The sequence below is a fragment of the Fukomys damarensis genome, unplaced genomic scaffold, assembly GCF_012274545.1.
Source record: "Fukomys damarensis isolate Sample0158 unplaced genomic scaffold, DMR_v1.0_HiC HiC_scaffold_2, whole genome shotgun sequence".
NCBI classification, from domain to species: domain Eukaryota; kingdom Metazoa; phylum Chordata; class Mammalia; order Rodentia; family Bathyergidae; genus Fukomys; species Fukomys damarensis.
Window position 1 is genome coordinate 18,515,419 of NW_022900914.1, and position 17,877 is coordinate 18,533,295.

The 17,877-nt window shown below is 43.2% G+C and overlaps 2 protein-coding genes across 3 annotated transcripts in view; one reads left to right on the forward strand and one right to left on the reverse strand.

Annotated features, from left to right (window-relative positions):
* Window positions 1-12,875, reverse strand: part of Dhx57 (DExH-box helicase 57) — a 53,446-nt gene extending 40,571 nt beyond the window's left edge. Inside the window, 5 exon segments of the mRNA XM_010604966.3 lie at window positions 427-612; window positions 2,395-2,547; window positions 6,477-6,545; window positions 6,547-6,689; window positions 12,734-12,875. Coding sequence (XP_010603268.1) covers window positions 427-612; window positions 2,395-2,547; window positions 6,477-6,545; window positions 6,547-6,683 — 545 coding nt within the window. The 5' untranslated portion in view covers window positions 6,684-6,689; window positions 12,734-12,875.
* A 38-nt stretch (window positions 12,876-12,913) lies between these two features.
* Window positions 12,914-17,877, forward strand: part of Morn2 (MORN repeat containing 2) — a 7,231-nt gene continuing 2,267 nt past the window's right edge. Inside the window, exons 1-3 of one of the 2 annotated variants that reach the window (XM_010604963.3) lie at window positions 12,914-13,058; window positions 15,697-15,750; window positions 16,292-16,398. The gene's annotated coding sequence lies outside the window, so the exon portion shown is untranslated. The remainder of the gene's footprint in view (window positions 13,059-15,696; window positions 15,751-16,291; window positions 16,399-17,877) is intronic. The other variant, XM_010604964.3, reaches the window with a different exon arrangement.

A 17,877-nucleotide genomic window follows, 5' to 3' on the forward strand; every position in this document is an offset into this window, starting at 1 on the left:
TCGGCCTTTTTTTTTTTTTTTTTTTTTTGTGACAGGGTCTCACTATGTAGTTCAGACTGCCCTGAACTCACTGCATAACCCAGGCTGGTCTTGAACTTGCAGCAATCCTTCTGCCTCAGCCTCCCGAGTGCTGGGATTACAGGCATGCACCACCATGTCCGGCTTTTTTTTTTGGTACCAGGGATTGAATTGGGGTCCTTATGTTTGTGGGGCAGGTAGTGGAACCACTGAGCTAAATCCCTGGCCCATGGCCTTATATTTTGATAAACTGTCCCTGATAGTCCTAACCTCCAATCCTAAAGGACAGAATATTAGGCATAGCAGGCACCACTGGAGCCCACACAACAGAAAAGTACACAGGGAAAGGTAATTGGGATTATAATATGAATTCTCCCCCAACTCCCATAAATAATCAAAAGCAATCACCTAGAAAGTCTTTGTGCAGCAAATGGCGAGACTGGAAGTTCTGGAATATAAGGCTGCACTGGGCCCAAGCCAACACACTCCAAGGCATCCGAGTCAGGAACGAGGGCAAGTTCTCGTCCAGCTAACCAGTACTGTTCGTCGTCACAACAATCAGTCTCGTCTTCCTCTTCAACAGAAACACCTCGTCTAGCAAAGGTAACATTTTCATGGATTAGATACTAATTTGTACTTACTTTGAAGAAAAATTTAGCAAAGGTCTCAGAGTTTAATTCGAGGATTAGGGTATAAAATCCCGACTACTCTGCAGTTGCTGATTTAACTTTTTATGGAAACATTAATTTGTATCTTGGTGATGAGCACCGATTAGGCAAACACTACATCAGTACATGCCAGAGGCTGTGTTAAGTGCTTTATATGGTCTCCTATGTATTCTTTATTCTTCTCAATAACCCTGCCAGATACTACTGGCATTCTTTTTTGTTTTTTGGTACCAGGGATTGAACTCGGGACCTTGCGCTTGTGAGGCAGGCAGCGGAACCACTGAGCTAAATTCCCGGCCCAGTCATCCCATTTTTTAGATGATCGAATAAAATTTAGGAGATTAGTAACTACCTAAGCTTGCATGGTAAGGAGTAAGAGATTCCATCCAAGGCAGTCTGTTCCCAGAAACTTTACCTATCTTTTCTCTTCTCATTCACAAATACTTTTTTCTTTTTTCACTTCACTGCTTAATTACCTTTTAAAAATCTAAGACAGAAAAAAATTGAGAGAGAGGATGAAATTGATCTGTGCATGACTGACCATTTATTAATTTTAGCAAGTAGAAATAATTATCTTCAACTGAAATAAAACAGAAGAGCCAAAACATACTGGAGAAGTAGAAGGAAATGACTAACATTTAAGAGTATGCATGCAATGTCAGCTCTATAATAGGCTGAGGCAGGAGAACTGCAAGTCTGAGCCCAGCCTAGGCTGCTTACTGACTTAGCGAGACCCTGTCTCAAAACAAAAAAATTCTCTCTCGCAAAGGAAAAAAGAGCAAAAGCTGGTCACTTAGGCAAATAGTTATGAGAAGTCTAATCTTAAATCTGCAGTGGTTTTATGTCCACTGAATGGATAAAGAGATGCAGTATTACATATATACAGTGGAGCACTACTATGCCATAAAGGACACATTTGAGTCATTTGTAGGAAAATGGATGCACCCTGAGACCACAATGTTACGTGAAATAAGTCAGACGCAGAAGCATAAATACTGCAGATTCTCTTATATGAGGAACTCAAAGTAAAAATAATTTAAAAAGCAAAATAAAAGATAACAGGAAACAGGAAGGCAGACCTTTTGCAGATGGGAAGGGGACCAGGAGATGGAGGGAGAGGAGAGTGAGGGGAGGGAAGGGTACGTAAAAAGAATTAAGATGTACTATGTGCGTGTACCAACTCCCCGGGATGGATGTGTCATTATGAGTTCCAAACACGTAATAATAAAAATTAAACAAAACAAAGCAAAACACCTTCATCTAATCAACTCAATATTGCTCCTAAAACGATACTTTGCATTTTCACTACAAGGTTTTATTTGAAAGTTTATCAATAAAGAAATAAATGAATCCAGAGCCAGGGATTTAGCTCAGTGGTGCCGCCGCCTGCCTTGTAAGCACGAGGTCTTGAGTTCAATCCCCGGTACCAAAAAAAAAGAAAAAAAGAAGAAGAAATAACTGAATCCCTATTAGTACTTCCTGAAAAAAGATAAAAAAGCAAACTGTATTCCTGCTCATGGATGGTGCAAAACAAACTCACTCTAAAACTGTGGCTGAGGAATTACTCTTGCACTTCCCTGGCTCACTTTCAACTAACGACAGGGCCACAGTAAGATCAGCACTGACACAGCACTCCAAGATGCACGGGCCTTCTCATTACCAATATGTCTTCCTTAATGGAATACTTTATTCAAATGAAATCATTTACTCAGATCCAGCATCGACATCGTGCTCCTGCAGGTCTCGCAGAAGAGCCTTTACTTTCTCTTGATTCTCCGAGGTCATGTGCAGAAGGGGCACTTTGGCCTTGGGTTTCCATTTAGTGCGCCCCTCCTCTTTGTTCACGCTATTGTTGCTGGGCCTGCAAAGGACACAGAATGAAATTATACACAGTCTTTTGTTTCTGGAACCGAGGATCGAACTCAGGACCTTGTGCTTGTCAGGCAGGTGCTGTGCTGCTGAGCTACATCCCTGGCCCTTAGGACACATTTTGAAAAATACTCAAATTATCATTGTTTCATTATAAAAATAATAATACATGTTCACTGTAGAAAAATGAAGAACAAAGTCACCCTAAAATATATCATTCCTTTTCATATATAATTTTTTTTTTTGAGACAGGGTCTCACTCTGTTGTTGAGACTGACCTGGAACTCACTATGTAGCCCAGGCTGGTCTCGAACTCACAGTGACCCTCCTGCCTCAGCCTCCTGAGTGCTGGGATTACAGGCGTGTACCACCACGCCTGGCTCATATATAATTTTTTAAATTATATGGCAAACTTTAAAAATTTTTGCTTTATTTTCTTGTTTTTGTTTTTGGTACCAGGGATCAAAGTTTGGACTTCGTGCTTGCAAGGCATGGAGCACCACTGAGCTAACTCCTTGGCCCCTTGCTTTATTTTCTTACCAAAATAGCATCAGTATTTCCCAGAATTAAATATTATCTTATAATATAACTTTATTTGATTATATTTTGTGGTGGTGGGGCTCACACCCAGGCCTGTGCCTAAAGGCTGCTCTACAGTGGTCTTCATCCCCCACCTTAACAGGATCTTCAATGGTTACACACGGATACAGATTTTTAAGTTGATTTCACTAATCTTTGTTGGAAGTTAGTTTTTTTTTAGGAATTCTTTTTAATATTTAAAATGAATTCTAAAGTTCAACAGTATTCATTAAACTTTCCTTCATTTGGAATTATAAATTAATTACAACTTCTGAAAAGAACAACCCCAAATCTATCACTTCTCCCAACTTTTTGTATTGAAAAAAAAATTTTTTTTTGAGACAGGGTCTCACTATGTAGTTGAGACTGACCTGGAACTCACTATGTAGCCCAGGCTGTTCTGAAACTCACAGTGATCCTCCTGCCTCAGCCTCCCGAGTGCTGGGATTATAAGTGTGCGCCACCATGCCCGGCTATGTTGTTTTGAAAAATTGTAAATACTCAGAAGCAATCACCTTTTACATTGATTTATCAACTGCCATTGCCTGTACATGCATGCACTTCTCTTCGCCTCTGTGTACAATTACATGCCGATATATACTTTCCCATACATGTGCACGCATCGCTGAGCCATCAGAATGTAAGCTGCAAACATATCCACTCTTATACCTCAGCATGTATTCCCTATGAATTGATAGTCTTACATAACACAATACCATTATTACTCTCAAGATATTTTATACTGATAAAACAAAAGTATATTAATTATAGTTCATGTTCACTATTTTTTTGTTTTTTTTGGAGATAGGTTCTCACTGTGTAGCCCAGGCTGTCCTTGAACCTGCGGCAATCCTCCTGCTTCAGTCTCCTGAAAACTGGGATCACAGGCATATGCCACTATGCCAGGGAGTATCCAATATTTAAAGATGGTTATCTTCCCCCCACCCCGTCTATTTTCCTGACACGGACTTTTTTTGTTTGTTTGTTTTTTGAGACAGGGTTTCACTATGTAGTAGATACTGACCTGGAACTCACTATGCAGCCCAGGCTGGTCTCAAACTCACAGCAATCCTCCTGCCTCAGCCTTCCAAGTGCTGGGACGACAGGCGTGCAACACCATGCCTGGCTTCTGACACTGACATTTTTGAAGAGTTCAGGCTAGCTGTCTTATAGAAATTCAGGTAATTTCCTTATGATTAGTTAAAAAGGGAGGGGGGTATTTCATATGCTCCTGTCTCACACCATACTTATTTATATATCCCTGAACTTAGCCTAAGGATAAACCATCTTTGATTGTAAAATCCATCCCTGTATTCGGACATCATATATATATATACACACACACACACACACACACACACACACACACACACACACACATATACACAGATAGATATATAGACACTCATGGAAATCATTCCAGCCCTTAACTAACCTTCCCCCTTTTCTCTTTTCCTTTCTTTTATTTGCAGTGCAGGGGATCAAACCGAGGGCCTCGCACTTGCTAGTCAGGCTCTGTGCCTCTAAGCTATATCCCTGGCGCACTTATTCCCCTTTCTGTGTCATGTGCCCTCCCTCACCTGAATGTCCCCATACAGGCCAACTATCGCCATCTAAGTCAAGGTTACCGAGTGCAGTGCGACTGCACAGATTCTACACTGCACAAAGCCTCCTGACTGCGGTGGGAGGAGAGGGACAAGAAAAAGGTCAGCAAGAGCTAAAATCCACTCCTGTACTTTTCTCTTGTCCTTGAGCAAAGGACACCTTTTGGAGAAGCCTTTTACATAAAATAGCGACTCTGTCCTGGCATTTTATATACTTTTTACCTTGCTTTTTATTTATGACCCTTTTGCCTCAAATACCCTTTTATGAAGATAACTACAATATTTTACTCACTGGTGTAATTCTACTTCCTAAAAGCGTGCTCTATATACAGGTATTCAGTAAATGTCTGCCAACTGAATCAAGATTTGAGGCTCTGTTAACCTATAATGTCTATGTTCTGAAAAACAACAGAGCTGCAGTTAACTCACAAGTTAAATCTTAAGCTACCAGTTAAGGTGAAAACATAGTTTTAAATCGCGCTGAAAGATTCCTTAGAACGCTGTCAAGGGTGGTGCATGTTATCTGTCAACATAGAATGACCATTTTGGTCTGAGAATGAAGAAACAAGCAGATTCTGTAGCTGAATACCCGATGAAGTATTTAGTTATTTTGGGGACCATACATAAAGAACGTATATATTTTTTTCTTTTTCGTTCTGGGGATTGAACTGAGGATTTTGTGTTTGCGAGGCAGGCGCGATGCCACTGAGCCAAATCCCCTGCTCTAAGAACATACATTTAAACACATTCTCGCTGCAAGGAGAGACTCAAACTATAAGAAACGCTTAGAAACTGAGTCTGGCTGAGGGTCTAACAGATTCTTCTTTCTGTATTTTGCTCACTATATGGCTCAGATTTGTTTCACGGTAAGTTTAAACTACCTAAGTGCTCTTCATTACTCTTTTTCTGGATGTACACATTAAACTCATTTAAGTTAAAAGCACGTACGATGCAAGTAAACCCTGGCACTCACTTATCCTCCTTCCTAATATTAAGTTGAGAATCACTCTCATGAATATGTTGTGTTTATGTATATAAAGCTTTAAAATCTCCCCACCTCTAAAAATTACCATAGGGGCAGGGATTTAGCTCAGCGGTTCGGTGGCCTGCCTTGCAAGCGCAAGGACCCGAGTTTGATCCCCGGTACCAAAAAATAAAATAAAAATAAATAAAAATTACCATAAACAATTCACAGTGCACTTTGAGAGACAATAAGCATTTTATATTTAGACTCTACAACATGAACGAGTAAAATCTTTACTCATTAGAATGACCAGAATTTGACCAGTCCAGCCTGGCTATGACACCTGCCATGGGGTCACCACACGAAACCTCATCGGAGCAGGGCTGATCTGGCTGAAAACACGTAGCTCATCAGCTAGAAAGGGTGCAGAGTTAGCTTGCATTTGAGGCTCTGTGATTTTAACATGAATCTAGGATGCCTAGAGAATAGTAAAATAATTTCCATCACTCTCATCTTTCCAGTATTTACTCTCCTAGTAAAACCGGGACCAACAGCGGTACTACACTCAATTCAGTGTGTCATGTGGAATTTAAAGTCAACTTCAGATCTCAACCTACAAAAAGGAAAACAAAAGGCTCTGATTTACCACCATGCCTTTGGAAAGTACTACAGAGAGGACAGTCAGGTTATAAAATAAGAACAACTACCCGTTAGTTGACCGTTTCCCCCCTCAGCCGTCCGTGACCCCACACATTAGGAACTGAGGATAGTGACCTGGATGATCGCCTTGATTCACTGAAGATACAAAAGTCATCTCCGTCATCCCAAATCCTGCTGGAAGCTGCCGCCACCGCCGCCGCCGCCGCCGCCGCCAGCCCCGTGAGATTTATTTGGGTGACTCCTGCTTCCCCTTCCTCCTTTAGAAGACCCTTTTCCACTTCCTTTGCCTGGCTTGCCTTTTCTTCTTACTGAAGAACTCATTTTCACCTGCAAGAGAAATTATGACTGGCACCATAACGTCAGACAATAATAATAATCCCGTTTTGGACAAAGTTATGGACACAGCCTACTTTAAGGGAATAAAGGGAAGTGCTTTGTAGTTCAGGCTGGCCTTGAACTCACTATGTAGCCCTGGCTAGCCTCAACCTCCTGGCAATCCTCCTGCCTCAGCCTCCTGAGTGCTGGGATTACAGGCCTGCACCACCACACCTGGCAGGGAAATGCACATTTCAAAAGGGGAGTTTTAGGGGCAGTGTGGGTTAACTGTTCACAGAAAATTTACAAGTATATGTCTCTTAGGACGAACATTTGGTTTCTGTGATGCAGATTTCTTAACCAAGGATATGTATCATAAACCCACGGATGAAGTTTTACCACGTCTAGGCCCTAGTCCTAGGTTATGACTTGGTTAGTTTTAACATAGGATTTTTAAAACTCTATTTGAGACTAGATCTAGATCTTGATTGTATGATTTGATTAAAAAAATTCAAAGTTTCAAAATATGCCCCATTCGGAACACAATCCTGACTCAGAGATTTTGCCTGTGGGGAGAAGCAAGGAATAAACAGATGGCTCCGAATCTCCTCCCTAAGTGACTCCATTCGCAATGAAGTATGAAGTTCAAATGTAAAGATGCGTGAAGGTAATAAGGAGATTAAAAAATTTAACAGATCAGCTAACCAGCTTGTCAGAAAAAACCTAGAAAAGAGACCACTGGGAGGAGCCCTTCTGGGATCAAAACAAATATTAAAAGGAACCTCAGAAAACACCGTTTTGAACCAACCCCCAATTTGACTGGATTAATCTGTAGAGGAATTTGCTCCACTGGACAGGCGTTTGTTTGTTTTGCAGTACTGGGACTGAACCCAGGGCATCCACATAGGGCTACATCCCCAAGCCCATTTTTGTTTTTCTGAGACAGGGTCTTGCTAAATCACTAAGTTGACCAGGCTAGGCTCAAACTTTCAATCCTCCTGCCTCAGCCTCCCAGCGTAGGGATTATAGCCATGAGCCCTGTGCCAGGCTTACACGATACTGTTGAAAACCAAATGAATGATCGGCCAAGTTAGTGGAGTTTAACAACTGTGTATGGTCAGAGGACAGGAGAGAGACTGCACAAACTACGTCACGACAGGGCTGCTGTGGGCATTCCCAGAGGTGTGCCTGCCCAAGGAGCAATGTCAGGGCTTAACACTGGGCAAATCGAAGTCCGACCTGCCCTTTCCCCATGACATCCAGCAGGAGCCTGGTCTCACTGACAGCTGTCCTGTCCCTCCCGCTTCCTGGCTCCAGGATGAGAGGCTTCAGCTCTCTAAGGCTCCCTGGGCAGCTGCCCTCCAGGCCACCACGTGCTTCTGGCTCCTGCAGCCCTGACAGAGCCCCAGCTTGCCTGACAGTTGCAACGTCCCTCCCCTGCTCCAGGCCACTGCTGCCACTTCTCTGAAGAGCAGGGCAGGACCACCCCTGACAAGGCAAAGACTGGCTAGGGATGGGCTGCTGCCATCTTCTCATAAATCCCCGAATCCCAGTGGTCAATGATCAATGCCACTACCCCTCCTGGAGGATCCCTGAAAGCCTCCGCAAGCTGGACTTGAGCCCCACCACGTCCTGGAAATGCAGGAGCTGCCACGATGACAGTGGAGGCTGTCCTTGACACCCCACCGCTGCTGCAGGACATACCCGCCTTGGCTGCAGAAGACTTGAAGCACAGACATAACTCAGATGACTCATGAGTGGCCCCTCTGCCACTGCTCGGAAAGCCCCAAAATAGGTCCAGAGACACAGGAGATTAAGTGTTTGAGGCCCGTCCCTTCTCTGTATAAGAGGTGCTCCTCATACTACTTGGATCAGGAAGAGAGGGCTCCTTTGGTGCACTTGTCTGTGCCGCAGCACAGATTCCAGGAAAAGCCTCACTTGGGAAGTCCTACTGCCTACTCAGGTGGCAGCAGCAGAGCTGATAAGTGGTCATAGTTTCTAAACAAATTTAAAGGCAGGTCAATCATGGGAGAAATACAAAAGAAAAAAATTGAGAATTGCTGTAAGATGTTTGGGCCTGAGAAAATTGGGTAAACAGGGGTGCCAAGTGCAGTACTCATAGAAGAGTCTCACAGAAGAGTAGATGTGAGGTCGTGTCAAAAGATCAGGTTTGATACGCTAACATTTCAGGTGCTGGTCCTGCAAATGAAGGTATATAGAAAGTAGCTGGATATTACACATCTGCAGTGAAGGGAAAGGTAATATTATTTGGATCCAGACTGTCCCCCAAAAGTCTCACGTGTTCAGAGGTGGGTTTTGGGAAGGTGATCGGATAATGGGGGTGTTATGCTCATCAGTGGGTTGATCCACTGAAAAGATCATAGCTGAGTATGTTAGGAAGTGGGGCCTAGCCAAAGAGGTGGGTCACTGGGATGTGGCCTGGAAGCTTGTATTTTTGTCCTTCGCTCCTTTTCAGTCTCTTCCTGGATGCCATGATGTGAGCAGTTCTCTTCCACCAGGCCCTTTCACCATGATGACTGTGCCTTGCAGCCAGCTGACCACGAACTGAACCTCTAAACTGTAAGCCAAATTAAACCTCTCCTTCTTTAAATTGTGGGTGTTGAGTATTGTGTCCAGCAACAAGAAAGTTGACTGACACAGGAAGGATTTTTAAAATCCTTTACAAACACTGTTCGGTAGATACAATTTTCTATATTTTACAGAGAAGGAAACTAGAGCAAGTTAAATTATCCTACTTGCTAATAGCACCAACTATAGAAGCAAAGCCTGGGGTCAGGGTTTAAATACATGGAGGTTTGAATAAACACTTTTAACCCCACAACAGATGCTTTCCAAGGCATTGCCTCCTCAGCATACACTTACACTTTATATCTCAACTCAAAGTTGAAAGAAATTTGGCCCCCTATTGATTTGTGACCAGTTGTGAACTTACAAAGATGGCAACATGGAGGTGAATGACATCAAAAGAGCTGAGAGTGGTGGCTGAGAGTGAATCCCAGCACTTGGGAGGTTGAGGCAAGAGGATCCCATAACTTCAAGGTCAGCCTATAGTACATGGTGAGTTCAAGGCCAGCCTGGACTACACAGCAAAACCCCTAGAAATGAGAGACACACGGAACCATGCCAGACCACAGGGAGAAGCAACAAGTTAGTCAGGTGGCAGAAAGGAGGGTTAGGCATAGGCACAATGAAACCAAGACTCTTGAGATCGAGGGATCTCTGAGGTAAATGGGTTTAATGAGTCCTTACAGATGCTAGCCAGAAAAAGGACCACGTCCTGGGATAAATTTTTGCAAATTATCAGCAGCAAGACCATGTGGAGGTTGGAAAAATGTCTGTCACATGACCAGAGCTAAGAGGTTTTTTTTTTCTGAGACAGGGTCTCCCGATGCAATCCAGGCTGGCCTTGAGCTCACTATGCAGCCCAGTCTGCCCCCAAATTCACAGCAATTCTCTTGCCTCAAACTCCTAGTGCTGGGATTACACACCAAGAACAGTTTTTTTTGTTTTGTTTTGTTTTTTGGTACCGGGGACTGAACTCGGGTCCTTGCACTTGCAAGGCAGGTCACCGAACCGCTGAGGCTAAATCCCCAGCAAGAACAGTTTTTAATAACCAGAATTTGGGAAAGGGTGGCATAAATTGTTTACATTGACCCTAAATTGGCTACAGATAACAGAAATGGGTTTGGGGGCAGGAGAGAGAGGGGATATTTAGGATATAAGGGAAGTTCATACAAAGGGTTTATTCTGGGGTGGGTGAGGTTAACAGTCCAGAAAGCTTATACATGAACAGAGTACACTGGCCTTGGAAGTATGTCATTTGGGATTTAAATCAAGGTTTCAGCACAGTCTTTTTGGTAATTGACTAACTTTCCTTATCTCCCAGAATTTTCTTTTACCAGGCCTCAGCTTTCCTTTGGGTTTTAGCAGGAAGGGTAAGGCAGGGCAGGGCAAACAGCTTAGAGCCAGCTAGTCTGGATAAAGTTTCTGTGGGACTGGCCCCCAGGTGATTTAGGACAGGGCAATATTGGTTTGGTGTAGGAGGGTTAGACAAAGGAAGTGGCTAGTCAGGTTGGTTGGCATACAGGTGTAATGCCAGCGCTCTAAGAGGGAGGCTGACGCAGGAGAGAGGGTGGCAAGATGAAGTCAGCCTGAGCAACTTAGTGATTTATAGCAAGATCCTGTCTCAAAATAAAAAAATTTAAAAAGGCCTGGTGATATAGTCCAGTGTAAAGGCCCTGGGTTCAACCCTCAGAAATGAAGAAAGAAAACAAGGGAGAGGGGTGGGCTTGTGGACAGGGACTCTGGATTAGTTGGTTTGCATATGAAAGGCAACTCACAAGTGAGCTGTTTATTAGCCAGTCCTATGAGGGGCAGTTTTTCCTGGCCTGGTGGGACCCAAAATGTCAAAAGATAAATACTATAGAAAATTTAGAAATGACTAATACACCTTTCCGATCTAAATTTTTAAATCCTGCAATTACATTTTTCTGATTCCAAATAAGAATACCATAGGAGAGAAGTCAGCCTACAAGTTCTTTCTGCAAAGACACCCATTTTTTTTTTCCACAAAAAAAGTAGGCTTATTAAAAGCTTAACAGGTGACCAAAGACAATGGGACAAAGTGAATTCTGTAATAACTGCAGATTCTTCCTAAAATTAGAAAGAAGGGCAGGGGATTTAGCTGCCACCTACTTCGCAAGCTCAAGGTCCCGAGTTTGATCCCCTGTACCAATAAAAAAACCCCAAAAGATGTATAAAATTAGAAAAAAAGGAAAGGAAAGGACAAACAGATTAGAACTTCATCTCAAAATCCACTCAGCTCAGGTAAACTTGTGTACATATAAATATTAGAAAAAAACAAGATTCTGTACTGATTCAAATAACTTGTTTCACATCAACCAAGAAAATGTTAAAAGTCTGTCTGAGAGGTGCCCAGGCACATGAAGGATTGTGCTAGATGGAAAAACAGCTCCCTAAGGGAAACATGCTCTAGCCCCTGGAACTTGAGAACAAAGCAGGGAGCAGATGAAGCTCATGAAACTCACATTCCATTGGGAGGAAACCAGATATAAGCAACAGTAACACATAAATTGTTAGTGATATTAAAGGCACTGAATAAAATAAAGCAGTGTAAAGAGACAGTGCATACGTGTACGAAGGAGGGAGATAAGGCAAAATTAGACAAAAGAACCAGAACTTGGAAAATGTCTTCTTTAACAGTATGTTTAACGTTTCCCCAAATCAGGAAGAATGGCCTTTAGTGTACAGTGGAAGATTTCTTTTCAATATATTAGTAAATTTATTCAAACTTGTTTATATTTTAAAAAAAGAAAATGATACTTTTACAACTTGAGATTTGCACACAAAATTGTTAATGAAGACTGGCAAGTTGCAACGGTATCCACCCAATATCACTGTCTCCATTTTCTAGGGGACTAGAACTTCGGTTGTACAATCCACGGAACCAGAAGTCACTATTCTATCCCACGGAGCCTGGGAAGGTTCCATCTTGCTATGGACGCAGAGACTTAAATTTGACTCTCAGAGCATCCTTTGTTTCACACCCGTTTGCCTTCCGGTACAGCATAGCCAACTGAGCACTGAAAATCGAACACAGTCCGTTCTCCTCCAGGACAGTTCTCTGACTGAGCACAATACATCACCCTGCTCCATTTCGACAAACGGACACAGAACCTTTCTTCCAACACGCCTCGCTTCCAACCCTCTCCCCACTCAGACACTAGGTTCGACCTGGAGACAGAAAACGGAGCCAGAGCCCCTCCAACTCAACCCCGTTCGGAGCCCGAATACCGTCCCATCGCCTCCAGCCCGAGTGAGGACAACCTCAGCTGCAGATCGCCAGGCCCGGTCCCAGGCCCTGAGGTCCTGCCGGTGCAGATTCGCTGGTTCCAGGCAGACAGGCGGGGACCCAAGGTGGCGAGCTGCCCGGCTGATACCACTCCCGGAGCAGGGAGGCGGCAGATGGGCCACACAGTGACAATCAGAGCGACGCGCAGAACAGGGACACTCACCACTTGTCCGAGGAAGGGGAGGCCGTACCTGGCTCGTAAAGTTGCTTCTAGGGGCGGCTGTCCGAGGAGTCCCCCCGGGATCTGGATTCCAGCGCTCCGAGACCTGCTCACCTTCTGCGGCTGCACAGCGGCCCCGCTGCAGCCGCACGGCGCCAACGCCTTCTGATTGGCCCCTCGCGTATTCGCTTCCGGGTGAGAGGTTGCCTGTCTCCAGAGCAACCGGATCGCCCGAGGAGCCGGCCTAGCGCCTTCCTCCCGGAGGCAGAGCTGGCGGGCCAGGGGGAGTCGCACAGTCGTGAAAGTGTCCACTACCCCTCTTTATCACGTGAGTGCCCTTCCTTCTAAGACCTGGCAAGGAGAGGTGTCTTTAAATAGAAGTCGCGTGGCGCCGAAGACCGGCCCTTTGATGTCTTTCCTGGTGTCACTTATTTCTCTAGCGTCTGTCCTGCGGTGGCAAAGCGGTAGGGGTAGGGACGCCGAACACCCCTGGTCTGGGGATCAAATGTGGATTCTGACTTTGATTCGGCTATAGTTCGCTGCTGTTACACGTTAGGCAGGTGCCAACCTCTCTGGGCTTCCGTTTCCTTTATTTTTTAAAAAATTATTTATTTTGGGGGGTACCGGGGATCGAACTCGGAACCTTGCACTTGTGAGGCAGGCGGTGGCACCACTGAGCTAAATCCCAACCCTCCTTTCCTTTATTGAGCGAGATGGTATCGATCTCTGGTTCCTCTAACTCCAGTATTCCAAAGTGTCCAATGTAGAACCTTCTATAGGCGATTGAAAACAGTTCCTTTTTTGGTATGGTTATATTTCGTGTTCTGCATAATAGGTACTTAATTGCTTCCCGAGGCCATACTTGAGCTGCAGCTATAAGAAATCTGTAGCCGCAGAGTTAGACACTAGTCTAAGTGTTTTGTGGATTAGCTCACTTAATCTAAGGGTGAGAGAATTGAGGCATAAATAACTTGGCCGAGGCCAAAGAAAATGATGGAATCCTGATTCAAACCTAGGTAGCTTAATGCCAGAGCCCTGCTGCATCCTGTTTTTGCAACTCATTTGGGATGAGTGGTAGTTCCCTAGCCAAAGAGATGTGCGTTCGGAGAGAGTACAGCATGGCCCGGTAGGGCAGTGCAAGCAGATTTGGTAACCCGGGTAGTCTCAATAAACACTAAGAAACAGTTCTGTGTCCCTGTCTCTTCAGAGCTTCAAAATTTGAAAACATGTTTCTGTATACCACCACACTGTTCTTTATCCACAACCAAACCTTAGAAATTAGAGGAAAAATTGAACAAACACTCCTAAATTTAATCCCAGCTGCGCTGAAGGATGAGGCAGGAGGATTATAAATTCAAAGCCAGCCTGGCAATTTATCTAGACGCTGTCTCAGAAAATAAGGGCTGGGGCGGTATGTAGCTCAGCAATAAGAGGACTCCTTCGTTCAGTCCCTAGTATCAGTTCCCTTGCTCTACTCATGCAGTTTTGTTTTGTTTTTTGAGACAGGGTCTCACTAAATAGTTGAGACTGTCCTGGAACTCACTATGTTGCCCAGGCTGGTCTCGAACTTGCAGTGATCCTCCTGCCTCAGCCTCCCAAATGCTGGGACTTGTTTTGTTTTTTGAGACAGGGTCTCACTATGTAGCCCAGGCTGGTCTCAAAGTGGCAGTGATCCTCTTGCCTCAGCCTCCTAAGTTCCAGGATCATAGGTGTGCACCACAGGCCTGGCTTGCCCGTGCAGATTCTGTGAGGTATGGCCTAGGAAACTCAAAATATCCCAAGTGCTTCTGATGTAAAGGCCACACTTTGACACTCTAGTATATTCTGCCTCCTACAACTTAGAGTCTACTTATCCTCCATTTTCTTCAGTGTTGGGGGAAAAATAACTTTCTAGTATTTTAGTCTCCTAAGTGTGCAAGACTGTGAGACACAGATTCCCCCCAGTTGTATGGTCTTTCTTCCTTTTCACCTGGTCTCCATTCCAAGCTCATTCTGCTTGGGGTTCCTTTCCTTCCCCTCATATAGAGTTCTCTGTTTCCTTTCACTGCTGAGTCAAATTCCTCAGCCCACCTTTACCTCCATGGGACACTCAATAGGTCATGTCAGCTACCCAAGAGAAAAATGTGTCCTGCAGAAAAATGTGCACAGCAGTGTCAATAGCAGCATCATTTCTAACCATCCCAAACTGGAAATAACCTAATGTCTATCAACTAATGAGTGGATAAACAAAATGTGCTATTCTGTACAATATATACGGTAATAAAAAGGAGTGAAGTACTGACACGTGATACAACACTGATGAACCTCAAAAACACGTTAAGTGATCCGGGTGTGATGGCGCACACCTGTAATCCCAGCACTCGGGAGGCTGAGGCAGGAGGATCGCTGTGAGTTCCAGACCAGCTGGGGCTACATAATGAATTCTAGGTCAGTCTCAACTACATAGTGAGACCCTGTCTCAAAACAAACAAACAAACAAACGAACAAACAACATGTTAAGTGAAAGGATTGTTGCGATTCTATCTACAAGAAACATCCAGCCTAGGAAAATCTATCGACAGACAATAGATACTGGTTCCCAGTGGGGACTGGGGAGGTGGTGAATAATTCTGATGGGTGTCAGGGCTCCTTTCAGGGGTGCTAAAAACATTCCAAAGCCAGATTATGGTGATGGTCTCACTGCTCTGTGTATGCTAAGAACATTGAATTGTCACACCCTTTAAAAGTAGCTTTTGTGGTATATGAAATATATATTCACAAAGTTGTTATAATAAACAAAAACATTACCTAGAGGAAATTGTTTATTTCACAGGACTCTACACTAGACAATGGAATTGCCAAGTGGCCATGACAGGCTTGTGATTGTATGAAGTGAGATCTTTTTGGCTAGTGTTTAAAACACATTTATGACAGCCTAATGACATGAAAATATTTAACTCATGTGGTTTTTCTTGAATTTTTTAAAGCAGCTTCAGAGGTGTATAAGATAAGCTTCATATTTCCAAATGGAGACACCTATGGTAAGCATATATTTCTATTATTTTTCCTATATAGAAAATTAAATAGCTTAACATTGGAAAAAAGACTGTCACATTTTGTCAAACTACTATTCGGATATAAATTCACTTGGATGCAATAGCTCAGAAACCCTAATTGATGAATGCAGTTTATTTTTATTTTATTTTATTTTATTTTTTTGGTACCAGGGATTGAACTTGGGTTCTTGCGCTTGTGGGGCAGGCGGCGGAACCACTGAGCTAAATCCCCAGCCCTTACTTCTTTTTTTTTGTTTGTTTTTTTTTTTTGGATGAACGCAGTTTAAATCTAAACTCCAATGTCAAGTCTAGGCAGTTTGCCATGATAGCCTGCGAGATCTGTCAATCTTTCTAACCCTCGGGTCTTAGTGTTCTGGGTCTATGGGTCTCTTTACCTCTGGTCTCATTGGCTTCAGTGCTAGGGAGCCCAAACAGTGCGATTATGAACAGGTCCTGACATAAATATTATACTATTTGGTCAAACATGGTTCTCACTTAAAATATTTAGCGTTTCCTCCTTGTTTAGATGGTGACTGTACAAGAACGTCTTCCGGCAGCTATGAGAGAAATGGAGTAGGCATTCACGCCACTCCTAATGGGATTGTCTACACAGGAAACTGGAAAGATGACAAGGTATCCTAGTTTTTGTTTCTTTTTGCTGTCATGCTGGGGATGGGCACCAGAGCCTGGTGCTCTACTACTGAGCCACTCCTCCAGCCCTTATTGTTGTTTTTACTACTGACAGCAGATTAAATAATCCTATGGGCTAAATGAATTAAGCATTTCAACAGGAACAAGAAACACATGTAGTAAGTAGACTAACAAATAATCATATATAACATATGTTAACCTATGCATAATATTAAACTCATGAAGAGAGCTAATGATCGTCGTTATTGTGTCTCGTCTCCCATTCATTAAGCAGAGCTAACCTCCTTCATTATTTTCCCATTTAATCTTCATAATCATCTTATGAGGTAGGAGCTACTAAGATTCCTGTTTTATAAATGAGAGAAATCAGGCTCAAGTTTCTTGCCTGTCTAATAAGTGATAAAACAAAAAAGTACAACCAAGCTTATTTGAATCCACGTCGTTATTGTGTCTCGTCTCCCATTCATTAAGCAGAGCTAACCTCCTTCATTATTTTCCCATTTAATCTTCATAATCATCTTATGAGGTAGGAGCTACTAAGATTCCTGTTTTATAAATGAGAGAAATCAGGCTCAAGTTTCTTGCCTGTCTAATAAGTGATAAAACAAAAAAGTACAACCAAGCTTATTTGAATCCAGATTTACATTCTATGTTTTGTTTGTTTGGGGTTAGTTTGTGTGTGTGTGTGTGTGTGTGTGTGTGTGGGTGGGTGGAGGTTTTCTGTTTCTGCAGTATTGGGGACTGAATCTAGGTCCTTTGCACTGAACTATATCCCACCCCTTTTTAATTTTAATTTTTGAGACACGGTCATTCAGAGTCACTAATTGCCCAGGATAGGCTCAAACTTGTGATCCTCCTGCCTCAGCCTCCCTTTGTGCTGGGATTACAGGTATGTGCATCCATGCGTGGTTTAAATTTATACTCTTAATTAACATTCTGTACGGTTTTCTGAGCTAACTAAGCTCGTTGCCCTTTTAAGATTGCTGGTCTAGTGAAGGTGACGTGAAGATTCCTGTTGTGATTGTCATGGAGCCCCATCATTCAAATGCCCAGATTTTTAATTTAATGGGCTTCACAGATAGATACACAGGAAGGACAACCATAAAACATTGTCTGTTTTTGTCAAAATACTGATACAAAGTTGACTAAATAAGATGAGCATGGTGGCCACTCCTGTAATCGTAGCACTAGGGAGGCTGAGGCAAGAGGATTGACCGGAGTTGGAGGCCACCCTGGGTTACATAGTTTAAAGCCAGCATGGGCTATGGCGCAAGACTCTTAAAAAACTAAAACCAAAACAAAACAAAAAACAAAGTTAACTAAATAATAACTAAATCAACAGTGGATTTTTTGTGTGTGCAATACTGGGGATCAAACTTAGGACCTTGCGCTTGACAGTCAGGCACAGTGCCACTGAGCTACATCCCTGGCCCCTATGATTTTTTTTTTTTTTTTTTTTTT